Source organism: Narcine bancroftii, chromosome 9, assembly GCF_036971445.1.
Source record: "Narcine bancroftii isolate sNarBan1 chromosome 9, sNarBan1.hap1, whole genome shotgun sequence".
Lineage (NCBI taxonomy): Eukaryota > Metazoa > Chordata > Chondrichthyes > Torpediniformes > Narcinidae > Narcine > Narcine bancroftii.
This window is the reverse complement of record NC_091477.1, coordinates 90022647-90049183: the sequence shown is the minus strand read 5'-3', so window position 1 is coordinate 90049183 and position 26537 is coordinate 90022647. Positions and strand designations below refer to the sequence as shown.

Sequence of the window (26537 nt, the reverse complement as noted above, 5' to 3'; positions counted from 1 at the left end):
CAAAGGAAATTAATATTCAAATACATTATTCTATTAAATATATTGGTTTGGAAAAGAGAAATATTGCATGCCATATATTGAAGAAATGATCATAAATCTTAATAAAATACAGAACATAAATCATAAACAAATTGTATAAAACAATGTATAGTAGGTATTCATTTGGAAAAACTTCGATTCATATTCTATTATTGAAATAAATTCCTGGTAAGATAACTAAAGTAATCTCCTCTAAATGTAAAGAAAAGAGGAAAGAAAAAAGGCAGAACAATCCAAAAAAAGATGATAAAAGTAAAAAGGAAAGAGCCCCCATACCAATCCTACCCCTCCCACTAAACACAATCAGCAAAACGAAAACCAAGAATTGAGTTTCAGCCTCCGCACAACCCCTGGATTCAATCATAGTTTCTTCAATATTGTATCTAATTTTCTCCAAACTCAAGCAAAGCATAATATCCTGTATCCAATGCATATGAGTAAGTGGTAAACTATCTTTCCATTTAATCAAAATTCTCATCTAGCTATCAATGAAGTAAAAGCTAGAACTTTTTTTATAATTAGTTTCAAGAAAATATTTTCCTGTTGAGAATAACCAAACAAAGCAGAACAAGGGCAAGGATCATATTTGATCCTGAGAATCTCTGAAACCATTTGGATAAATTGTTCCCAAAAATCTTTGTTTAGGACAATCCCAAAACAAATTCTACATCTGTCACAAATTGGATCTATGTCAGAATAAAAACAGGATAGAATACATTTGTCTAAAGTTAAACTATTGACCACTTTGAATTGCAATGAACAATGTTCATAAAATGAGGGAATACAAGTGTAGTATTCCAACTTTCATTTGAAATTGATATGTTCAAATCTCTTTCCCATTCACTGATTGCATTCCCTGAACCCACTTTTCAATCCATCAGGTTATCATAAATAGTTGCTATCAATTCACCATGAAACTTCATATCAAAAAGTAAATCAAGAATATTGATTTTGGGAACTCTGAAACAAATACATAATTCTCATGAAATATTGCCATATTGTTGGAATGCTTTATTTATCTTGTATTGATTTAGTTTCACTATGAAGCAGTAATTTACTTCTTTTGAAGACTTGTGTAAAACTTCATATAAATATATTAGAAAAGCTCACTGCTTTATGAGCACCTTAAATTTCTGGCAGATTCGTGTTGTGAATCACCAAAAGTTAAGTTCAGATTTGTAGCCCTGTATCCTCTCTAGTCTCCATACAGCATATAATGATTTGGACAGAGTATGTTTGTTCAGCTACTTGAGCAGCAAACAGTGTAATCCAGTAGTGACCAATTGGGAGGAACTCTTAATTTTATTCAAACCTAGACCAAAGATTGGATCTGCCTAGGGATGTTCATGTGCAATGCATTTAATACCATTAATCAAGGTTCCTTTGTTGTCTAGTACATAAATACATGTGTTTACTCTTTTTGCCTGTAAAGGCACAGAAGACAGAATGAAGCAAAAATAAGGCCATTCAAAGACTGTGGGCCTTTTCACACCACAGTGTAAAATTAAGATTCCAGGGAAATTTTCCCAGGATCCTCCTGTGAACCTGTGGTGTGAAAAGGTCAGCCTAGGAATTTTAAACAGGTCTACAGCCCCATAATTTTCCCGGACCATCCTCTCCCTACAATGTGAAAAGGGAAATGGCCGAGCAGGGGAAGCCTCATGATGTCAGTGCTTGTGTACTGCATCATGTAGATGATTTAAAAAAATTAAAAGATGCATACCTCCTGACAACAGCGGGCTGCTTCGGCATGTCACAATGTGAGATGAATGGGTGTCCTCGTTAACCATAATTCCTCACGCAACTGGATTTTCCAGAGTGTTTCCAGCTGGGTGAGGGATTATGGGAAACTGTCAGCCATTCATCCTACATTGAGCCGCCAAGTGTGGGGGTGACCGGGTGGGGAGAGGGCAAGTGACACATGGACAGTGGGTGTACTTGCTCTTATTCCTGGGTGTGTGTAACGTGTCATCAGGTGGGGAGGGCAAATTCCCATGAATTTGGACTGTGGTGTGAAAGGCTTGGGAGGTCCTGAATTCTAGGGAATTTCACTGGGACAAAGTAAGGTCACTGCTTGCCTGTAGTGTAAAAATTGCTATTGTGACTGTGGATGCTGCCCCCTTTCTACAATGCCAGTTCCTTCTGAACCTGTGGCTTCCTGGTTTTTTTCCAGCAGTGAACCAACCCAAGCTCAGACATCTGAGTTGTCTTCCTCAATCCTGGTTTCATTCCCCTGATACAATTAGGAAGCTGTTAATGCCAGGTGCCTTTTTGGAGCCCTACACCCCAATGGCACCCTTGTGAATTCCAGTCCCAATGTCTGGTTCTAGAGTCTAACCAGCCAGTCTCCAGCAGCTCACAGCTTGGAATGAGTCCTTAGCTGTTGAGCCCCATTGCTGATCTCTGCTGTGATCTCCTACCCTGTAGGTAATCTTGGTGGGTTATTGTTCTCCCACTTGATCTTCTCCCACTGAACCCACAACCCTTGTGGTCTGGGCTGCCAAGCATGGCTTCTGCTGTCATCTGGGTTCTGCAATGCTTTTAAACTGCTGGTGCTCTTCTACAGACAATTTAAACCTGTACAAGGTCGTCAATGTAAGGACCGGCCAGTAGGACCCTGCAGAAGAACATGACAAAAGTCTCCCCTCCCATCATCCACACCAGTGCAGTACTGCCATTTATCCACTAGCCTTTTGACAGGAATTTGTATATTTAAAAAAAAAAATTGGAATTCTAATCATACTTGTGTGGAAGTTGAATATAATTAATATTTATTTTTTCTCTTTAGTCTATGAGAAGACAGCGAAATGAGGTGGTTGTAGAACTTAGAAAGGTAAGAATTCTTGGTAAAATAAGGTTATAAAAGAAAGATGCACAACAATCAATTTTGTGGTGGCTGCTTCAGAGTAACTTATGATGGCAATTATTAATGAAATGAGAGGTTATCTTAATGGTTTAGTAACACAACTGGTTGAGTGTGAGGTATCTTAAACAAAACCAATATTGTGTATGTACACAAATTTAATATGTATTGGTGTTATAAAAATATTGGTCTTACAAAAATCTGCATTTTTTGTTTACATTTAATATTGCAATTTCTCACTGAACAAAATACTTATTCTCTATAGAATAAGAGGGACGAACATTTATTAAAGAGAAGAAATGTACCTCAAGAAGATGCTTGCGAAGACTCTGACCTTGATGGTGATGTCAGAGTGGTAAATATTTTCACTGATTAAAAGAAATACTTGATAGTATTTGAAGTTATAACACTGATCTGACAACAATTGAACACTGCCATCAAATCTTTTCCTTTGGAAGCAATGACACTATATTTTTTGCCCTCTTGGGTCAGTTAATCAGTTTTAGAGTTAATGTAATGATTAATGCACACACTAATGCATTCAAAATGGTGAGAATAAATTGGTGTTTAAATTTATCCTTTGCTCTGCTAAAGGAACAATTTTCTTGTGTAACAACCTGGAAGTTGTATTTCTTTTCAAGTTTCAAATGTATGTAATTCATGATAACTATTTACAATAAAACATTATAATTTGGGAACAATATTACAAATAAAACAACACAGTATTTGGGAAAAATTTAAAATCTTGTAATACTGCTTATTTAATTTGAGGCTAGCATTTAAATAACATTAATGATAAGAGGGTGGCATGTAATTTTGGTAGTGAAGTCTAGTTTCACATTGGTCTACTACTTCTAAATGTTTATTATTTCATAGCACTATATTTTAGGTTTTGTCAATGCTTACTGGTAAAGTTGAACGTCTTATTCTTACTGCAGATTTCCTAAATTGTCAAAAATCTGTAAGGCTAGAATGGATGATGTGTATCTGCACTTTTGGGGGGCACTTTAGCTGCCAGGCAGTTGTAGGTTTTTCCTTTTGCTACATCCTCCAGGCTTGTTGCTCAATAATTTTTCAATAATATATACCTCAAATTTTGTTAGTGGTTTGAGCTGTTAGCTAATCACATTATTTGTTGTGGAAGAAGTTAAGTAGCCATAGAATTTGTACTTAAACTGCTTATTCCATACTATTCTTAATAACTTAAATTGCAGTAGATTTTTGAACTTCAAAAACTAATGTTTTATACTTTTTGCAGCAAAATGCATCACTGGAAGCAATTGTTCAGGTAACTAATGGTTAATGATGGACTTGAATTTTATTTAATTTTGTGACAAATATCTTGACTAATTTTAATAATCTTATCAAACAGAATGCTTCCAGTGACAACCAGGGGCTTCAACTCAGTGCAGTACAAGCTGCTAGGTGAGATTGTCACTCTTGGTAATGTTTGGCTCAAAATGCAAATAACTTACAATCCTGGAAAACATGGTGATTAATTTTCTATAAAAATGCTGATGATGCTATTGTTTCAAAGAAGGTATGCACTTCTCATTTCGATAATATAATACACATGTCTCTGATTTGCCACTTAGCTTGGTTAACAGTCATTGGAATGAGCAGCATTTTCTCCAACTATACATTGATAAGGCCAAAGTCATTGTCTTTGGTCTTGCCACAAAGCTATTCCTTGGCAGTCATTCTTTTCCCCCTCCACTTTCTGGGGAGGAGCCAAATCATCATGGCATTCAAGGCATCCTGTTTAACTGAGCTGTGTTTTGAAATCCTGCACCATCAATGCAGTCTTGTTTCATCTTATTTTTTCCAAGATTGCTTTTCAATGCACTTCATTCATTTTTCAGTCTTTTAGACTTGGGTATTTTCCTGGTTAAAGTGCAGCCTTGTACACTGCACATGCATCAGGTTGAACTTTGTTTTCAATGAACTAACTTCCAGTATCCCATTCAGCTATCTTCCTTTATACTTGTCAGCCTATCTTGGCTCTGGCAATTTTAATCTTTAATTTTTTAGCCCTTTTATCACTTTGTGTCCAATCATTTTTAAACTTTACATTTGTCAGAATTCTGTCCACCATCAGATCTGGTCTTCTGCTCCTCTGTTTAGTTGGGTATGCAGACATTTTTGCCCAAGTTGTGGGACTCAGTTCTCATTGTGATACCACATTGTGTATTTTAAATTGGTTATTTAGCAAAGATCTCACTCACCGGTCCCAATATATTTTTTGATATTGCATCTGCAGTGTACAATGGAATGTTTAACCACACTTTGAAAGTGCTTCATATTTGTAAATTATGGTTGAAGTAAAAACTCCAGATTTTCATTTCATTCCAACAGGAAATTGTTATCAAGTGATCGTAATCCACCAATAGATGACTTAATAAACTCTGGCATTTTACCAATTCTTGTCCACTGTCTAGAACGAGATGACAAGTAAGTACTAAATGTGACCACTTTTATTCAAATTAGAATTAAATATTTTGAAAAATAGCAAAGCAACTTTTGATGTCAAATGGAAAAGATGAAAATTATAAAACAATATGAAATTGTGTTAGTGACCTGCATTAGTAACCTGGTGTGTTTTGTGTGTAGTCCTTCATTACAGTTTGAAGCAGCATGGGCTTTAACTAATATTGCTTCTGGCACCTCAGAACAAACACAGGCTGTGGTTAAATCAAGTGAGTGTTACCTCTTTGGAAACATTTGATTCTTGAGATTTTTGCATGTATAGTTGTACTGTGACCCTTGAAATACAATTCAAGAGACTTTTGGTAGCTTAAATCTTGCAGTTTATTGACAATTTTAATGTATGTTAGCGTGCAAGTTATATTTTGTGTGGTACAGCTTTATATGACAATGTTGGAACAATTATTTAGGGAAACATTTGTGAACTTAAGCTTCTGAATAATTTTTCAAATGCTCCATTTATTATTTTTTTATTTGATTTTGAAATCTTCAGTTGTAAAGTATCTTGAAATCAACTGCCAACATGAAAGAAAATCAGGCTACCCCTTGTGCACTGAAACCTAAATTATTCTCTAGCTTGATCCACTTTTCTTTTCTTTTAGATGCTGTTCCTCTGTTTTTAAGACTGCTACACTCTCCACATCAGAATGTGTGTGAACAAGCGGTTTGGGCTTTGGGAAACATCATAGGTATGTTTTATTACTTTGTTATTGATTCTGGCAGAATCTTCTGGAGTTACTGGAGTGGATTTATAACTTGTCTGGTGGATAGCGGATTGGCTCTACAAGATTTTGCAGAATAAACTGCTCAAACTTGACAAATATCAGGAACACAAAGGAGAATATTGTGTAAGCAATGAAATTTTAAATTTGAGGGCCAGAATGTTTGGAAGTTCAAAGGCTTCAAAACAGTTAATGACCTTGTAGTTCCTTAAGATTTAGATTTAAAAAAATTATTTGGACAGATGAGTAAAATATAAAGTATAGATTGTAATATCTTTACATCAAATACATTTTAGAATACTTTGAGATGTGTACAAATATAAAAAGCTAGTATTTTATGTTGGTCTATGATTGTCGGCAGAAATAACTCTTAAATTAGCCAAACTTCCTTATTCTGTTAAACAGCATGTATATGAAATAAATTTGTTTCAAACTGGGATAGTTTCATTCAGAATTGATTTGCATTTTAAGTGCATGATCTTAACTACATCCTTGATAGTAAATGATGCCTTGAGAATAGCTGTATTCAGCTTGTGCTAAACTGTGGTGCCACACATTTGTTAAGCTTGAAAAAATCACAAGTATATTAATATGATTTTGGTAAATGTATTTCATTATAACTTTTCATTTACCTTTATTCACCTCTTGTTTTCAACACCATTCTTTGCCATTTCCACCACCAGTCGCATCTTACCCTCCCAACCCTTTTCTCCCCCTTGCAAGACCATTTGCTGTGTGACTCCCTGATTTGCTTGTCCTTCCCCCAGTCCCAGGCACTTTCTGCTGCAACCTTAGGAGGTACATCATTTGTACCTACACAACCTCCCTCAATGCCACCCAGGGACCTATGCAGCCCTTCCAGGTGAGGCAGAGATTTGCATGCACTTCCTCTGTTACTGTCTATTTTATTGGATGCTTTTTCATGTGGCCTCCTCTACATGGCGAGACCAAGTGCAGACTAGGTTGCTGTTTTTATGATCACCTGTGCTCAGTCTGCCCTGGCTATCTTAAGCTTATAATTGTAAGACTAGCTCCCATCCTCATTCTCACTCCAATCTCTCTGCTCTCTGCTCTCTGCCTCTATTGTCATGGGTGAGATTAAATACAAGCTAGAATGACCATACTTTGTATTTGTCCTGGGTACTCCACAACCCAACAATGTGAATATTGAATTTCAGGTGATCTCTTCCTTTCTCTTGCTGATCCATTTGTAAACCCCTCCTGCCAGTCCTCTGTTGCCCATTTTCTCCCTCACACCACCTGATTCTGTCTGTATTTCACCCACACTGGGTCACTTTTCCAACCATCCCTTCTTTGTCTGGTTCTACTCACCTACAACCTCAATATCTGCTATCATCACCCTTCCTCCACCAAGCTTCAGCAGCCTATCAACTCACCCCCTCATTTGGATCCATCCGTCATTTGCCAGCATGTGACTTTGCCCTCTCCTGCCCCTTTGTGTATAATGCAGGGTTTTGACCTGAAACATTAAATCTCCCTTTTCCTCCACAGATATTGCCTGACCCACTGAATTCTTTCATCTGCTCATTTTGTTACTTAATCACCTTAATGATCTGTAAACTGTGTGCTATTTGCTACCAAAATCTATAAACTGCACATAAAGTAATATTAAGATGTTACAAGATCAAACCAGCAACCACAAAGAAGGCATATCACACAGGGATAAAGATGAACAATTACTTTAACAAAAATTCACCATCAAACTTTAATTCAAAAGTTATAACTGCCCACTAGTTACTATGTAAATTTCTATAACCGTGTAAAACTAATAAATTCCCCAGCCTAAATATAATGTATGTAATTAAAGTCTAAGTTATATTTCCAACCAGCCCACAGAAAAACTTAGACACAAGACTCATAAAACTTTGATCTCAAATGAAGCAAAGATCATAAACAAAATTCAGTTTGTTTGGTAAACTGAAGCCAAAAGATCTTTGTGAGAGAGCACAAAATTTGAAGTTGTCATCTTGTGTTAACTTGCAGAGAGAGGAACAATGATCCTTCTGGCTGCCTTTGGAATGTTCAACCCTTTTAAAATGCCCAACATTCTAAACTGTCTTCCAGTCAATGACTCATGTTTTGGGCTGCCTTCCACTCCACAGCACACCCAGTGGTGGTTTGTCTTCCAAATTCAGAAATTTTTCATTTTCTGCACATGCCCAGTCAGTCTCCCACTCTCTCAGCAGTCCACCTTCACCTTGGCTCTTTAAGGCGAACTGTCACTTTTTAAACATAAAACCACACAACACGTAATTCTGTAATTGCAAATGTAAATGCATGTCTTAACTGGAAGAGGGTTTTGCTTTTTCTATGGACTGAGCTTTGTCATTAAACTGAAATTGATGTTTAGTCCTTAATTCTTATAGGGGATGGTCCTCAGTGCAGAGATTATGTCATTAGCCTTGGAGTTGTGAAGCCCTTGCTTTCTTTCATTAGTCCATCTATTCCCATTACTTTTCTTCGAAACGTCACCTGGGTGATGGTTAATCTCTGCCGTCATAAAGATCCTCCCCCACCAATGGAAACAATTCAGGAGGTAAGTTCAGCTTTGATTTGTTTCATAATTTAATGTTGTGGCTGCATCAAAAAGATTAAAAATAATAACTTTGAATTGATTAAACTGTTTTTCTAGATTCTTCCAGCCTTGTGTGTGCTGATTCACCACACTGATGTTAATGTAAGTAACATGCATAAATTGTGTTAAATCCCGTAGTACGGCTTGTATAAATGCTTGAAAGGCATTTCCACATTTTTCAGTTGCGCTCTTTGGTAAAGTTCTGTACACTTCAAATTGGGATGAAAGCAGTGTGTTTCTCCAATTGCTTTCTTATGCATATTGTCTCACCATGTTCAATTTAGTTCATACAGATGTTATCATTCCTTAAACTACATTGTTTTGTTCTACTTTTTTGTCATTTGCTTTGAACTCCATTCATTATTTTCCCAGGTAGTGACTAACGGCACTTGTAGCAATTTTCATGCCACTTGACACTGCTTTCTATTTCATTTAGAGGGTTTGTAATCCTAGTTTTTAAACAGATCAAATTGGATATTGTATATACTCGTGTAATAGTTGAGGGCCCCCAGCCTTGGACCAAAAATTGCATGTTTTCCTATGACCAGCATAAAAGTCATTCACTTTATTTTTGGCCGCAACTGCCAGCCCATCCGAGCTCCCAAACCTGACTGCGAACCATTGGCCGTGGACTTGCCACCCAGTCCTGGCCTTCGAGCTCCTGTCACCTTGAACGATGCAGGTACTTACCGCAGTCAAAGATATGACCTGTGTAAATGTTGACACCCTGCCTCTCTTTTCTCCCCCCCCCCACCATTTGACCTGAAAATTGCTCTAGAAAAATTACTATTGCATGAGTATATGTGGTAAATAATTCTTCCTTTTCTGATTCTCATCATTTATTATCTCATCTCCTTTGCTGTTCATTCCTACCTCTGCAGCATCTCTTTCACTGGTGTTCCTTATCTGCCATAAATTTCCATTTCCAATTCTTTCACCTTGACTGCCTGGTTTCACTATTTACATTTTGCCTTAATGTGCAAATTATTATCAGCATTATTTTAAATGAGCAAAATACCCACGAGGTAGAAATTTATCTGTTTGGAAGCTAATGTTTTCGTGAAGAAAACTTTTTTTTGTATAAATTTATAATGGAAATATTATTGGAGTCCAAAGCTTGATGTTTGAGGATTTAAATGAACAGGTAATCAACGTGAAAAGGGATCACTATGTTCTGCATGTCGATTTTGTATTATGGTGAGTTCTGTATTAAATATTTGGTATGTGAAAGTTGGTAAGATATTGAATGTTCAGCACATTTTCTGTATATTGAATTAAGATGCAAATTTTTAGGCTTTTGGTTGTAACTCATTGTTATTTGTGATATTTCGATGTTAATTTCAGATTTTAGTGGACACTGTTTGGGCCCTGTCCTACCTAACTGATGCAGGAAATGAACAGATTCAAATGGTCATTGATTCAGGGATTGTTCCTCATTTGGTGCCCCTTCTTAGTCACCAGGAGGTCAAAGTTCAGGTAAGATTGAGTAATAAATTTATCTCTGCTCTTTTGGCTGTAAACTAAATTTAAAATTTCAATTTCTTTTTCTGTTTTCAAGTATCCATACTTTAGATTTGTTAAGGTTTATTGTGTGGAATGGTAGGCTATTTAAATCTGGGATTATAGTTGGTATATTAAAATTGAGGTAGAATTGTTTTGGTGGGTTAAATCCAAATACAATCTTGATGCAATTGAAATAGTAATGAAGATTGTAGAATTTCAAGTATCAGGAAAATTGATCTTTGTAACTGTCTTTTTATAGTGATTGGAAAGTTATTTTCACAAATTAAGCACAATTTGTCATGAGATCTTCTGTTGATACCTGATACTTTTCAAATTTGTTCATATCAATCATACAGGTGCAACCATCATAAATACTTACTGCCAACAATGCTGTTTCTCGGGTTTTATTGATTTATTCTGAATTTTTTAAGCAATTGCAGTCAATTGGGGCACAGCCATGTTGACTTTAATCTGTCATGGGTCTTGTGTACTGAGGCAGAATAAACTAGCTGCTTTAAAAAAAAAACTCAATGCTCAGTTAAATAGTTTATTAGCAATCAGTAATTATTTAGTAATACTTTATTTCATGGTATTAATGTTTGGAATATTTAATATTCATTTTAATATTAATGAGTGTGAAATTTGAATACAACCAATAGAACTAGCATATTCTACTTTGGGATTTTTCAAATGAAATAGAAAATCTATCTAATTTGAGTTTGAGCACATAAAATTGGCATGCTTAGAATTGACTCCTGTGCCAAGATGCTGTTAAGATTTCAATATTGCCTCAATTGCTTGAATAAAATTCATTATATACCATGTAGTTTATAAATTGAATACTATTGATAAAAAAGTTGATATAAATTTAGAGAACCATTTGCTTCAGAAGCCAGGTGGTGGTTTCAGTAACTAGAGTTTTCCTAGAGAATTTTTAAGTTTCAGTGTGCTCTGTTAAAGAAAACAAGATTGAACCGACAAGATTGTTTGAGGAACTCTGTAAGACAGACAGCATCCATGGGTAGAAATGATCAGTCAATATTTTGGGTCTGAACCCTTTATCAAGATAGAATAGGTAAAGTTGTATGTACAAAGGGGAAATAAGTTTAGGGAGGGGCTCCAAAGGTGATGAAGGTAGAGAGATGGGTAAAGGGAAAAATGGGTGGGGGGGGTGGAAGAAAAGTTGGTGACAAAAACAAGAGGTAAAGAAGAGATGGAAATAGATAAGGGTGGGGACTACTGAAATTTTTTTTAAAAATCCAATGTTCATGATAGGTGTAAAGCTATCAAGGAGGAATGTCGTGTTTGTCTGGGTGAGGCCAAATGCAAACTTAATGGATGAAGCCAAGGACATTGTATGACTGTAGGAATGGTTATGGAGATAAAATGGTTGATTACAAGAATCTAGAGTTTAGGCCATGGACAGATCATGGGTGTTCGGCAAAGCAGATGCCCAATTTACTTTTGGTCTCACCAATGCACAGATGGCCATGGGTGGCAGTAGATAAGGGTGGATGACATGCATGCAAAGCTGTTATCTGGAAGGTCTTTTTGTGGCCCTGGTTGAAGGTGAGGTGGAAGATGGGACAATTACTATTTATATGTAAAGATCTACCTGATTTGGAAGGTCTCCTTTGTGGATAATGTTGTAGGTATTTTGTAATTCAACAAAACATTGATATTTGTCTAGACTGCTGCTTTGCGAGCTGTGGGAAATATTGTAACGGGTACTGATGAGCAGACACAAGTAGTCCTCAACTGCGAAGCTCTTTCTCATTTCCCAGGATTGCTGACGCATCCTAAAGAAAAGATTAACAAGGTAAAAAGTGTAAAATTATTTTCTGTCAATTAATATCGCTGATTATATGGATTTTGTTTCTCAATTTAAAAAGCAAGTTCGACATCATTTAGAGGCTCTGGAAATGAAGAAATGCTCAATCCTAGTGCTGTTTGTATTGGGTAGAATGCTTTAAATATTGGGTATCTCTGTTAATGAGAAGCTACAAATATTTGACAATTTTCATGTAGAATAAATTAAATTTTATTGTGTAAAATTACTATGGTAATGCAGTAGTGGAAAAATGGTATGCGTGCATGTAGAAGTGTTTGTGTGGTGGCTTTTTTTTGCTAATGTTTAGAGCCTCGTAGTCCATTTGCCAGCTTGGGTATGCCAGAATATTCTGACATTGTGACCCTGGGAACTGATTCAATAGAGTTGGCATCAAAATGGAATAGGGTGGTGAATGTAAGTTGTTTTCGTGTAGTTCAGATATTCTGTGCAATGATATTTAATAGTGATTCAGTGTGTTGAATGAAAGCTTTATGTCCAGTCACTTCATAGTTAAAACACTATAGCAGAATTAGTTATTTGGAAGCAAATACTTAATGTAATGAAACTTGATTTTCTTCTGCCAACCAATTAATACAGGAGGCAGTGTGGTTCTTGTCCAATATCACAGCTGGGAACCAGCAGCAAGTACAAGCTGTAATAGATGCAAATCTTGTTCCCATGATTATACACCTCTTGGATAAGGTGAGAGGATGCATTTGTTTTTAAAAAAAATTGTGTATTTAGTGTAATGCTGTAGTTAGAGATTCCTATTTGTTTCAAAAGGGCATCAATCACCCTGGTGATCAAGAAAAACAGTGTGAGCTGCCTCACTGACTCAGTAACACTAACAGAGATCTGGACCCACAGCAATTTGCCCACCATCACAGTCGCTCCACAGTGGATGCAATATCACTGGCTCTCCACTCGCCTCTGGATCACCGTGAAAACAGCAATTCACTCATATGGCTGCTCTTCATTGCCTACAGCTCAGCCTTCAATACCATTATTCACTCAGTGCTGGTCAAGAAGCTACAAATTCTGGGCCTCTGTACCCCCCTCTGCAACTGGATCCATGATTTTCTCATTGGAAGACCACAGTACAAATTGGAAACCTCTCTTCACTGATTATCAATATAGGCAACCCCAAAGATGCGTGCTTAGTCCACTGCTCTACTCATTATACACCCATGGCCAGGCACAATTCCAATGCTATCTACAACTAAGTTTATTGAATTTATGCCTTTACCTGTTCATTTTAGTGTGCAAAGTGAATATGTCGCTTCTATTTTCAAACTAATTAATAAGTGCATCAGGTGTGCAAAAATAGTGGAGTACTGTATTAGCAATGTGATGTAGATTGTATTGTATTACCAGTGAACAATATTCTTCAATCCATTGTATTAGGAAATATTCCTGGGGTTTTAGGAAAGTAGTGAATTATTACTCAACTGAGGGTTCAATTCTTGTTTTCCTTTTTCTGCTTCCCCAGGGTGATTTTGGCACTCAGAAAGAAGCTGCTTGGGCAATAAGTAATCTAACTATAAGTGGGAGAAAAGAACAGGTGAGTAAAACTACTCAAGTAAAAGAAATGATTGTTGGGAAAGCATAGCAAGTTAATTATTGATTAACTTGTATTACACTGAGAAGTTTTTTTAGTTTACAATTTCATTAGAATTTGTAAATGTTTTGTCATTATTTTGCAAAAGATGCATGCTGTGAAACTAACCAAGTTATTTTCCATTAGGTTGCATACCTGATCCAACAAAAAGTAGTCCCTCCATTCTGTAACCTGTTAACAGTGAAAGACTCGCAGGTGGTACAAGTGGTATTGGATGGGTTAAGTAATATCCTCAAGATGGCAGATGATGAGGCAGAAACGATAGCTAGTCTGATTGAAGAATGTGGTGGTAAGAATGACTTAATCCTTTAAAAGATGATCAAGTCTGCAAAATGAGTGTAAATTAAGAATACTTCCAGCTTTACTTGGCTTTTTCAGTCATGTCTTGGGGTAGATGGGAAACATATTGAAGGGAGGTTTATTTCTAAGGTTAAGAATGTTTCTTGACAAATTAGCAACTGATTTATGTCCAAATGAAAGTAGTGAATGTGGGCAGTCATATTATTTGGTTTTATCCCAAGTATTTTGTTCTTGTATTGGTGATATTTCAGTGGTTTTATACATACATTCAAATCGTATATTGTGTCAAACTTTAAACTTTTCAATTTAGTAAGGCTGATAAATGTAATATGGTGGTTGTAGCCATATGCAGATGGTGCTAAACTTGAACATTTTATAATTCCTTGTTTAGTTTGTGTTTACTCAATGCATTAACTAGTTTCATTTTGTATTAAACAGCAAGTGAAGGGTGTGATTGATTGTGGGAAGAGAATCTTGTGTGGAGATGCTGTGTTGACATTTTGAATGTATTATTTTGGTTTGATGGTGTTAAGCCAAAATGTGTGCCAACTGTATATCCTCTTCTGTGATTACTTTCCAGTTAGTGTCTACAAGAAAATAGCTTTCCTGAAGTAGTTGGATGTAGCATAAACACCATGCTGTGTATTGCTGTTAATTTTGTCCATTGTTATCTTGCCTTTATTCTAGAAACATAATCTCATTTTGCATTGTTGACAGGAAAATCTGATTATAGAATGGAAGGAAGGTGTGGGGAAATTCAACAGCAAAACTCCATTTAAACATTTATAAACTAGAGAACACAGTATATGTGGATGGTAACATGATCAATTATGGGCAGCAACCAGCATGATGTTGAGGAAAAGATTGTTTTGAGTGCTGATCTTTGGGCATGAAAGTTGTGCATGTTTATTTGGTTTTATCAAGTAGAAGATTGTTGTAAAAGTGCTAGAGAGTTTGCTTCAGAGTTGTGGAAATGCACATTTAACTGGGAAGTGAAGTGCTAGTTGGTAAATAAATGTATGCCATGTCATTTGATGGATTAAAATCCAGGAAATTTAGCCATGGTATTTGCAGAACAGCTTTAAGGTGCAGTCCATCTAATTATTCCTTTTGTAGATAAATGTACCAGTAAATTCGTCAAAAGGTTCAACAAATGACAGTAGGATGAGTAATTGGATAACCTGTTTTGCTGATATTGAAGGTTGAATAAGTGCTATCTTGAATAGCAAAAACTCCTCTTCAAAACAGCCATTCACTATTTTGAACAATTTAAGAGGGCAACCAGGGTTTGGATTGTTTTTCAAAAAGACAGGAGCTCAGACGATACAATTTTAGTGACAATTGATTGTCAGGATTGAAGGAAGCTGCAAAATTTGCATTTTCTAACCCATTGAACGCCTTGATTTTTTTGTGTTTTTTGCTGCTTTGACCACTAGAATATTTTGCAGACATTGAAATTGTATGTTGTGTTTGATTCTATTTTTTGGCTTCAGATTGGCATACAAGGGTAATTAACTGAGGTGGTATTTGCATGAAACCTCTGGATATTGGTATGTAGCCTGTAATTTCTGTTTATATGCTGCATGCCTGTGAATTCCTAAAAATTTAAATCCTGTAACTGCTTTATCCTTTGGGAGGGATGATCATAAATTTCTCCTATAATCAGTAACTAGTCAAAATTGCAAGCATGAAACTGTTTTCCTCAATTTCTCTTTAGGTTTAGAAAAGATTGAACTGTTGCAACACCATGAAAATGAAGACATCTATAAATTGGCATATGAGATCATTGATCAGTATTTCTCAACAGATGATGTAAGTTGAAGCAACACCAAATATTAAATGAATATGATTAGTCTACAAATGTTGCCTGTTATTTTGAATTTTGCTCTTTATTGTTGATAATGTTGGCATGTTGAATTGCCACATGTCAATATTTTTACTCAAATTGGTGCACTTTTTTTAAAAAAGTCATTAGTTTTTCAGAAGTACATTTTTAAAAAAAAACACCAAATTTCAAATGTTGGGTGAAGGCAAACAAGATCATTTGATTTTGTATGTCTTCAGAATTTAAATTGAATCATTTTGAAAATATTAATTCCTATGTGTTAAACATTTCGGTATTGGGAGAGGAATGCTATATCTGCAAATGTTATGAAAGTTAGGAACCCCAGAAACTAGAGGCGGTGCTGTTAGTGCAATGCTGTTACAATGCCTGCAAATGGGGATGCGGTTCAAATCCCGTGCTGTCTGTAAGGACCTTGTACATTTGCCCCATCTGTGTGGGTTTCCTCTGGGTGCTCTGATTTCCTCCCATTGTTCAAAATTTAACAGGGATTATAGATTAATTTTGCAGCACCATGCTGTATGTCTATATATTTTAAAAAATCCTCATTGATGGAATCTAATCCTTTTTGTATCTTTCAAGCCTTTGATTGCCATAGTCACAAATATACCAAATTCCAGATGGTTGAATGTGATGCTAGAAAAATTATCCCATTTCCTGAGCTGAGCAACTTTAAGGTCATTCTCTTATGGAATGCAAGACTCGAAAACATTTTCTCAGTTGCAATGCCCAATAATATTCTCTTAACATAAGCTGTTGCAAAATGCCATCCAGCTCTGAATTATACAACTTTTGCTTTTTTCATGTTTCTTACTTTACAAATTCCTTTACCATCCATTTAAAGGTTTTAACTGTGGGAATTATTTTACAATGTAGGCATATTTAGTTTGCAGAGTCCAACAAATGTGCATATCCTTTAGTGTAGTTGAAATTAGATTTGTTGTATTTGAAATTGGTTTAAACTGCCGATTTCTGCTTTGTAACCTTGAACTGGACAAATGTGTCATGTTAATCAGCAGCCTTCAATGGTAAAAGCTGATTAAATAAGAATGTTGTGAATACCATTGTGTATTGTGCAGTTCAATTCCAAATTATTTGCATTGGCAATTCAATTTAGTTGAGCATTATTTAATTGATGATCTAAAGATTTTGAATACTTTTTTGAATGTGCAGTAAAGTTCATGTAGCTATTGAGTGCTCCAGGTACTAAATGCCATCAAACCATAATCTTCACCTTCTCTCCAACACGCCATATTGTAGAGCAAAGTCCTTTGGACTTCATGTCCCTGTTTTTGGGGGGCTAGTTTTATACCCTACCACCAGCTGGTTCATGTAGTTTACCATGGACTCAGTCTGGAGTATATAATTATGAGAGATTAAAAATAGCCAGAGTCTAAAGGGTTAACAGACTATCACCTCCTTAATATTGCCATCATCCAGTCTCCTGCCAGCAACTGGGCATCACATTTGGCATAGAAAATTAATTAAAGTGGACACATTAATATTCTGGCTATAGAGCTAGGTGACAAGTGACTCCTCTGAAGTTGTAAAGTCTCCTCTCCAATGTGCAATTTAGGAATATGTTGAGTCCTAGTCATGTGGCCCACCACATTTATGTACACTGTTGAACACCTATCAACACTGATCCCTTCTCATAGCCATGAGCTCCTGCCATCCATCTACACTTAATGTAGTTAACAGGCAATTTGCCAGCTAGTGCATCTTCACAGGCAAGGAGAAAGTGGAGCACCCAGGTGAAGCCTACGCAATCCTGTGGAGAGTATCAAATACCAGCATCTGAAGTAGGAATCAAAACTGGGTTTCTAGAGCTGAGGCAAGAACTGTCACCGCTGCCTGCAATAAGTCTCCACAATGTTTAAAGTTTATTACTCATGCAATGCATGCACCTTAAATATTCACTTCACCTGTGCCATGTAGGTCTTGCATGTATACGATCCATGTGCAATAAAAACTTGGCAGCATGGTTTAGTGTTAGCTTGGGAATTATCATCAAAAATCCTTGTCATGTTTAATTCTGATTGCCACTTGAGGGAGAATATGTAAAACAATGGTTCTCAACCTTTTTCTTTCCACTCACACCACTTTAATCCCTATGCCATTTGGTGCTCTGTGATTAGTAAAGGATTGCTTAAGGTGGTATGAGTGGGAAGAGAAGGCTGAGATTCACTGCTGTAGACCCAATTTTTAAAATATTTTGCTTGAAAAATTGTCATTGCCCCATTTGGATTTATGAAACTACACATAGTGAGTCAATTAGGTATGATTAAATGTGGTTTTCAAACTTTTTCTTTCCACCCATGTACCACCTTAAGTAATCCCCTATGGCATAGGGATTACTTAAAGTGGTATGTGAATGGAAAGAAAGATTGAGAACTACTGATGTAAATTATTTGGAGAGTACAGAAATGTACTAGAATGGTAAGAGTTGAGAGCTGAGTAATTCTCCTTCGAGAATGGAAGGTTAAAAAATTGATCAAAATGATCTGGACTTTGGATAGAGTAAAACTACTTTCAGGTGACAACTTGGTGACACAAGAAATTGGCCAAACAATTTGAGGCTATACAGATTTTGAAGTCAATTGTGAAATCTGAAGTTTTTCCAGAAACTTAATATTCTGAACTACTATCTTTCAAGTATTAAATGGACAGAATCAACACCATCAGAATTAACCAAGATAAAATTGACAAGATTCAAAGAAATGGCTTTCCTACAGTGAAAGGATTAAAATTATAGTCAGAGACTCTTGGATCGCACAATGGTGCAGCAATGAGTGCTGCTGCTTTGCATCAAGAGCTAAAAGGGGAAAAGCAGCAGTGTGACAAATTGAAGGAGCTGTTTCTAACAGCAGAAATGTGATCAAAATGGGCTGCAAATACGCTTGCAACTCTCGTCAAATTTATTGCCACTAATTCCAATTCTGTGGAATTGAAGTTAGCTTGAAATTGCTTCCTTGCTGTGTCATCTTTTATTTCTGAATCTTGTCACACTAGGCTATGATGCACTGTTTTTCTTTCATTGCATCCTCAAAATTTATTTTGTGCTTGTTTGCCTTTGGAAATGGACTTATTTGAGACAGCTACATCTCATTAATTTTACCTAGTTTATTCTGGTTGGGTTGATCTTGACTCCGATTAAAGAATTGGTGGCTGAAATCCTTTGTCCTTTAGCTTCAAGCCTGTTTGCAGTTTTATTTCCCACTACAAAGCTGAAGATATGTGTTGCTTGAAACAATAGATTTTTTTCTCCCTTTTTTCTTAGTATATTTTTCTCCTTTCCTTTTAAGATTGATGAAGATCCTGCCTTGGTTCCCGAAGCAATTCAAGGTGGGACATTTGGGTTCAATTCATCCACCAATGTTCCAGCAGAAGGCTTCCAATTCTAGAAAGGCATAATTCCTGGAGCAAGTGAAATAATGCAGCACTAAAGAAGGTTTAATCGATCATGCTTGACTCGAATGGGGTCCACTGCTGCATTAAATCGGAGAGCTGTTTTGCAGATTGCGTTTGGTATCCGAGAAAAGCCCAAATGAAGTCAAGCTGGCGAGTGGGTGCGAGTGCGCGTGAGAGTGGTAAATTGTTATAAAATTTCACAGTGAATGCTATTTAGGTTGTTTAAAGAAAGGGGGCAAAAAGTCAGAGGTCAATGTCTACAGAGTAACTAAACCAAGATCAAATTCAGTTATCTACAATAATTAGAAGAATGAAGCACTTAAGATACTTCAAACTTCATAAACTAAGAAAGGGACATCGACCAAGTCAGAAGACCGAGTCAAGGCCTTGCTAAGAAGCACTGTGTGAATGGACCCACTGTATGAATGTCTGGACTCAGTGCTGTGGAGCCAGGTTCATTACTTGAAATCTTGGGCTCTGTATTCACTCATGAAAATAAACTCCTGATCGTGGAGTTATGTGTGGAAGAGAGAAATGTATGGGCGTGATGTTGTATGTGAACGCATGCAAACTTGATTGCCTTCAAGCGGCTAATGAATAAACCCAGAAAAACAACAAAATGAGTTTGTTTTTATTAATATTTAACATACACTGGAGAAGTTAACCAATTTAGCAGCAGTGCATTGTATAATTTATCTGCAGCAATTTGGATTGAACTTACAGCATAAGTATTTTGCTTGTTTTATTCCCACCTTGGCGATTCTATTTTTTTAATGTTTATAAAACTTGTGTACTTGTAGGTATGAATTGTTCCTTGCTTTCCAATTGCAACAGTTAAAATAAAATGCTGTGAGTTGCTCTCCATAAATCATGAATAAAGTAATAAATTAATGGTAGTAAGCTGCTCACATGCACAAATTTTGCAGAGGAGAAAATAGAACATGTACAAGCTCTGCTGCTTAAGAAGAAAAGTTGCCATAATTTAAATCCTGGAAACTTCAAACCTGCAGTATTGTGGAGCCTATCAATATTAGTCATAACTTAGATAAATGAAGTTGACTGAGATAATCATATGACATGCACCTGATGGCCACTTCTGATTTATTTTAGTTCCTGTGTAGAATATAGCACAGAACCTTTGGAGTAAATGCTGTTTATGAACATTCATTTCATATTTTCCTGTAATTCTTCCTAATTAAAATATTTTGGTTGTTACTAGTTTTGCTGCTTATTTTCTGCTAAAGGGGTAATTGAAAGAAGTGTATGTAGGTCAACTAATCAGATGTAAAATTACCCTTGGCACGTTTGATATTTTTGGGTTTTTTAAAATTAGTTCAAGAAGCCATGAACCATCTGAGCCACTTTAAAAAGAGTATGTTTCAGGAGACTCGAATAACAACCGTACAAGTTGAATAAAGAGAATCTGGAAGGGAGATGATACCTTGATGTAGTTCACTCTACTATTTGGTTCAATGATTGGTTGATAAAATGCTTCCCCTCTTGGTAAAATGGCTCATTGTAGGAAATACTGTGCCTTCATCCTTAGAGCACAAGTGTTGCATGAACAAGTGTTGCTGTATTTAAAACTTATGGTAATAGTCACTAAAGGGAACTGTGAAAAATTACCTGATTCCTATTTTGTGTTTAAAAAAAATTTTTTTGGACTATTGTAGACTGGATTAATATGTAGTTGTGATTTTTCTTTTGTAAATTAGTTGGTTTATCCATGAAGCATTCCTTGTCATCCATACTCAATGCTTTGAAAGCTGGACAAAAATTGGAACAAGCAGAAAGTTGGCTTGCTTACACTGTTTTCGATTAGTGTAGGCTAATCTGTTTTAGAGAAAATAAACTTTGAAACGATTCTGTGTGGCCTGATATTCTATTAAATCATTTTGTTGTAACAGGAATGAATTGAATGGAGTTCAGCATTGATTAATCTCAGACATGCAAGTTTACCATTCACATGTTTAAATTTGCAAAACACTGAATTTTAAGGTACATTTTGATCCTTCCATTGTATTTGATCCAAAGGAAGGGCCAAACATTTCTTGTGGAGATTTGAGGGATTTAGTGGGAAAGAATAACTAAGGTTTTCTTTTTGCCAAACTTGGATTTGCCTCAATTCCTAGCTGAACTGTGACCCAAAATATTCTCTTGCCCTGTGCATGTTTTTAATCTGTGCCCATTGTCAGTAGTTTTCACAAGAGTTTTCCAGCACTGATCTTCAAGCTATTCTTAACAGTGGTCACTCTTGCTAAGTTTGCAAGAACAGCTGGAGAGCAACATGCTGTTTAAGATCCTATTTCAACCTACACAGATGATGGCCCATAAGTACCATCAAACTTTTCAGCTCTGCTTTTGGTATGGAAGTTAGTACTGCTGAGACAAAAGCCCTCCCACTCCCTCACTTGGAGTGCAGCAACTGTATTTTGCTGGATTGGAAAAAAATCTTTCATAGCATAAGGTATTTGCGTTAAGACTATATACTTAAAATTAGTTCCAGGTTATACAAGAAAAGTTGAGTTGCCTTCACCCTGACCTACCTTGCGAAAAAAATAATTCTTGACATTTCTCTGATTTAAGAGGACATCTGATCATTACACAGAGTTGGTAATCTTTCCTCGATTGGCCTGGATACTCAACCATTTATTTGCTTGGAAGATTTTACTGGATTTGAATTTGACTTGGTAGGGTCGACACATGGTGACTTGGTTTAAGGCACAGGATTTGTTTCTCTGGGATGCGAATGACCATGTCAGAGCAGGATTTATTGCCGATCCTTGGTTGCTGTTGAAAGGTTGTCATTTTGTGTGCAGTTCTGAAAATTTTGTTGTAAATGAGCGGTCAATGTGCCAGCCTATCCTGACATTTCAAGTAAAATAGGTCATAGGTTTGGGAGGTGGTAATTTTTGTAGGTGGTACACTAAAACAAGCAGAAGGTGGCACAGTTGGTGTAAAAGTGCAAAACCTTCACAGCACCAGTATTTGGGCCTGGAGTTCGAGTCCTGCACTGTCTGTAAGGAGTTTGTTCGTTCTCACCATGTCTGTGTGGGTTTTCCTGGGGGTGGGGGTGCTTCTGGTTTCCTCCCACCAGGGGTGTTGGTTAATTGGATGTAAATTGTGGACTAAAATGGTCTGTTACCATGCTGTTTTGTCTAAATTTAAAAGTACCAGTGAAAAATATTTCTGGCAGGTGGAATGCAAATCAAACATGTAATATGTTATTGCGACACCAAGATTGTGGCCTTGCATTCAACATTATTCCCAATGGGGTTGGAGTGAACATTCATTTTAAGCTGCCCACTGCAAGTTATTAAGATGTGAAATCTTGCTGACTACTTGGGACTGATGCATTGCCCTACTAGAATTGTGTATGTGCATTGATCAGGTATGTTTGACATTTGCACGTTAATTCCAAAAGTTGAAATTGGCAGGTGACTTGACTGCTGGGTGTGATGCAATCTCTGAAACAAGGAGTCTGAGGCAAAGAGCAAGGTATTTGGAACCTGTATGTGAAAGTAAGATTGGAGAATAATGTGCAGCTCTTTAGCCTTTTGTACTTGAACTATCATTCAGAAAGATCATGTCTTCCACTTTGGTGCTACCTTCCTGCACTATCTTTTTAAAGAGAAATCCAGATTCCCAACTCCCTTTTTTCTAATTTCCATTTCCTTATTTTGAGATTGATGCCTGGTCATGCACATCAATAGGAAAATGAAAGCCTCAGGAATTTTATGTATAATTCAAAATTTTAAATGTTATTGTGGAGCTAAGATGCAGAAATCTGGATGTCCCAGGAATCAAGAAAGTTGATGGTTTTTTTTTTACTGCTCAAGCTATTAAAAAGCTGGGAAGTTGCACCTTGGTTATTAGGTATTGTGACCCTTTTTGAAAAGCTGTGTTAAGCATTGATTTTCTTTTCAGAAAGGATTCTGATGCATTAGAAGCAACACAGATTAATAAACCAATTGCTTGTTCATGTACATATCTAGAACAATAAAGGGACTTGTGAATCATTAGATTCTAATTTTTAATTTACAATGTTTAAATTTAGAAGAGTAAGACACTGCTTTGTCAGACAAGTGATATTTTAATACCAGAATGACTCTTGAATTTTTATACTGCCTTGTATTTTGATGCACAACTAGGTCATTAATAGTCAAAACCAACTTGATTGGAATTTGAGATCTGAAGTCATTCCACCATTAGGTTGGCACACAAGTTGGGTGGGAAATTCAAGAACCTAAAATCTGAATTGCCTTCTACTTGAAGGTATGTGGGACTTTGGCACCAAGCACTGACATCAGAGAGCTAACAAAAATTCTGCCAGTCCCTAGTGAAACAACTCAGTGGTGTCAGATATTCGCATCTCATCTGTTGGTTTTCTCCAGCTTACCTTTGCTCAAGATTTCAGCATCTATAACCAGAGGACTTCAAAACCCAGCAGCAATAGAAATACACCAAGACAAATGGTTAAACAAAAGTAACTTTTAATTTTCTTTCAACATAAGTTCCGTTTTTTTAAAAAATCGAACTTTAACTTAGAATTAGGGGGTTAATGTGTACAAGTTCAGAAAATTCCTCCGTTTACAATTTTTATACTATGCACAGAATTGAACATTTATGAATTTTCACCAGGGTCGAGTGGAAATGGTTAAATGATTAATGCTGTGATTTGTTAGTTGTTGGGACACCTACAAATTGATTTACTTCAGTGTCTTGCCATCGAACCTTGCCCCATCAGGGTTTTCCAAATGATAACCCCTTGGTCCAGGTCACCAGTTCCCTTATTTGAGGTGAAACACTCTCGCCATCCGTTTTCTCTTGCGTGGACCACAGGGGTTTCAACAGAACTCACAACCCTTCAAAATGAGGTTTGAACCAGCTGTCAATTTGTGCTGCAGCTTCCAGCAGCCACTGCAGAAAACTCCAAAGAATCACTTTCTCTCTCTGAATGTAAACTGATTTGGGAGCCTTTTTACAAATGGACTGGGGCCGGAGTGTGGTTTGAGCAGAGCTCTTGCACTTTAACTCGGATCAAGTTTTTGTGTCCTACACGAAAATCCCCACCATCTCGCCCCAAAACAGATCTACACATAATCGTCACACGACGTTACCGCTTTAATAAGCCAGGAAGCAAGAAAACGGCTCGGGTCCAATTTCCAACGCGGAAGTGAAAATGCTGGTTCCCGTCCCAAACCTATTGCACCTCTTGTCCCCGTTCCTAATAATGGCAAAAATGGCCTGAGACGCTGCAAGGTGCGTTATAAAGTATTAACGTCGCGATTAAAATGAACCCCCCCCCCCCGCCCACTTCTCCCAAATGGCTTCCGAGCAGATGGACTATTTGAAGTCGTCGCCCAGAGAACCGCACTGGGGCTCCCAGCTCTGGGGGGACGGCAACGTCTGCAGAAAGTAAGCGCGATGCCGGGGAGAAGCGGCCGGCCGGTGCACTCTCTGGAGCACCCGCTCACCGACGTTTCGGTCTCGACCCACCCCCCCCCCCTTCAAGGGATGAACAAAATGCACGTGCCCCGATTCTCTTCCTATCATGTTGAAGGGGGTCAAGCCCGAAACGTCGGTGATCGGGTGCTCCAGACCGGCCCCCCGGCATCGCTTTGACTCGCATCCCCCACCAGCGGCCGTTCAGGGGCTTCCAGATGCAAACGTTCGCAGCAACCGCGGCGATTCGCTGCTTGAAGAAAACCACCCGGGGATTTCCCGACATGCGCATTGGCAAGACGGTGGGAAACCGCAGGCCGTTCTGGGTTTCGCTTCGGCCCGTGCAGAGTGGCCGAGGGCAGGGCGCAGGCCGCCGAGCTCGCCCCCTTCTCTCCCTCGCCCTGCCGATCGCTGCTCGCCTCGCTGCCTGCGCGGGTGGAGGTGTGAGGAAGACGTTCCGGAGTAAGTACCTTGTGTTTAATCTGCCCGTCCGGGAAGACGGAGCAGTTCAACAAGTCGAAGGCCATGTAATATTTTAAGTCATCAATCGTTCGTCATGCAAAACCCCATCAACTGAAATAAAAACCGGGAAGGCTGGGAACATTCTGATGAATGGACGTGAACCTGAACTTTTAACTGTTTCTCTTTGCAGAAATGTAACAAAGTACAACTACTGATCCAAGTTTTCTATCCCTAGTAATGCCTGTACTGAGAACAGTCCTTGAATAACGCCTTTAAAGGAGGATTTTATCAGTGACCTAGTGTGGTTGGCCAGTAGAATTTGCTTATAAAATGCAGAAGTTGAAGCTTTTCCTGAACCTAGAAAGATCTACTCTTTTAAGATACACAATTTCCCAGCATCCTCAACAGACCTTTGCAGTAGCCACGTGTACAGAAGTTATAGTGTATCCACACCCTTGTAAGCCCTTGTGTTTAAAATGGCTAGCTCTGGCAGTACGTCATGAGGCAGCCGAACCGGCCCCGCTTGTCACGCACGCGGTGCAGTAGCTGGCCAAAATGGGGCACCCTCGGGGGTTTCCTCCTGACCTCTGCACCGGGCTCAGAAGCCCGTGCTTGGGGACCCACATGATGCCCCCCCCCCCCAGAGCGGTTCTCAGCCAGGTCCGGGCTGGGAGTATAAGACCAGCCAGGCAGTTTGCAATAAATCACTTTTTGCTCACTAAACTCAACCCATCTGGTTGTGCGATCCTTCAGTTGGCAGGGTAGCGGTGACCCTGACAGGCTCAAATGTCTTTAAATCTAACATGAATGACCCTTCTATCAACACTATAGCCATCAAGCTTCCTGACTACTGGGTTCAGGAGCCGGAGACCTGGTTCAGCCACGCAGCAGCTCATTTTCACCTCTGCCAGATTTCATCGGATTCGACCAAGTTTTACCATGGGGTCGCCGCCCTGGACCAGGTCACCGCCAAACAAGTGCTGTACCTCGTTCAGCACCCACCCGCGGAAAATAAGTACGGGACCATCAAGTGGTGCTCACCGGCTCCCTCGGCCTCTCCAGGTGCCAGCGTGCCGCTCGGATGCTGTGCTTTGAGGGACAGAACTCCAGTCGAGTTGATGGACGAGATGCTCGCACTCATGGGCGATCGCACCAACTGCCCACTCTTCGAGCGCATCTTCTTTGACCATCTGCCTGAAGACATCCGGCTGTTACTGTCCCAGGAGAGCTTTGTCGACCCGAGGAAGATCAGTCAAAAGGCTCAGAAGCTATGGCTCAAACGATTCCCAGAGGGCTCAGCAGTCCAGCAGGTTACGAGTCACAAGCATGACCATGCTAAGCCTTCCTCTAGTGCTGCGGTGGAACACCCGGCCCCTGCAGGAGCCTCAAAGAGCGTAGCCAGAAGCAGGTTATCCACTTC

The 26537-nt window shown here is 38.1% G+C and overlaps 2 protein-coding genes across 5 annotated transcripts in view; both read left to right on the top strand.

Annotated features, from left to right (window-relative positions):
- Positions 1–21075, top strand: part of kpna4 (karyopherin alpha 4 (importin alpha 3)) — a 32324-nt gene extending 11249 nt beyond the window's left edge. For both annotated transcript variants that reach the window (XM_069896785.1, XM_069896784.1), the window contains 16 exons: positions 2828–2872; positions 3168–3257; positions 4161–4190; positions 4275–4327; positions 5258–5353; positions 5513–5598; positions 5989–6075; positions 8496–8665; positions 8762–8806; positions 10049–10180; positions 11898–12026; positions 12636–12740; positions 13528–13599; positions 13783–13945; positions 15674–15768; positions 19105–21075. In XM_069896785.1, coding sequence (XP_069752886.1) covers positions 2828–2872; positions 3168–3257; positions 4161–4190; positions 4275–4327; positions 5258–5353; positions 5513–5598; positions 5989–6075; positions 8496–8665; positions 8762–8806; positions 10049–10180; positions 11898–12026; positions 12636–12740; positions 13528–13599; positions 13783–13945; positions 15674–15768; positions 19105–19203 — 1497 coding nt within the window. In that variant the 3' untranslated portion in view covers positions 19204–21075. The remainder of the gene's footprint in view (positions 1–2827; positions 2873–3167; positions 3258–4160; positions 4191–4274; positions 4328–5257; positions 5354–5512; positions 5599–5988; positions 6076–8495; positions 8666–8761; positions 8807–10048; positions 10181–11897; positions 12027–12635; positions 12741–13527; positions 13600–13782; positions 13946–15673; positions 15769–19104) is intronic.
- A 3297-nt stretch (positions 21076–24372) lies between these two features.
- trim59 (tripartite motif containing 59) overlaps positions 24373–26537 on the top strand; it is a 36160-nt gene continuing 33995 nt past the window's right edge. The window contains exon 1 of one of the 3 annotated variants that reach the window (XR_011344159.1): positions 24373–24472. The gene's annotated coding sequence lies outside the window, so the exon portion shown is untranslated. Of the gene's footprint in view, positions 24473–24517; positions 25118–26537 lie in introns of those variants that run through there. The other 2 variants (XM_069896782.1, XR_011344158.1) reach the window with 2 other exon arrangements.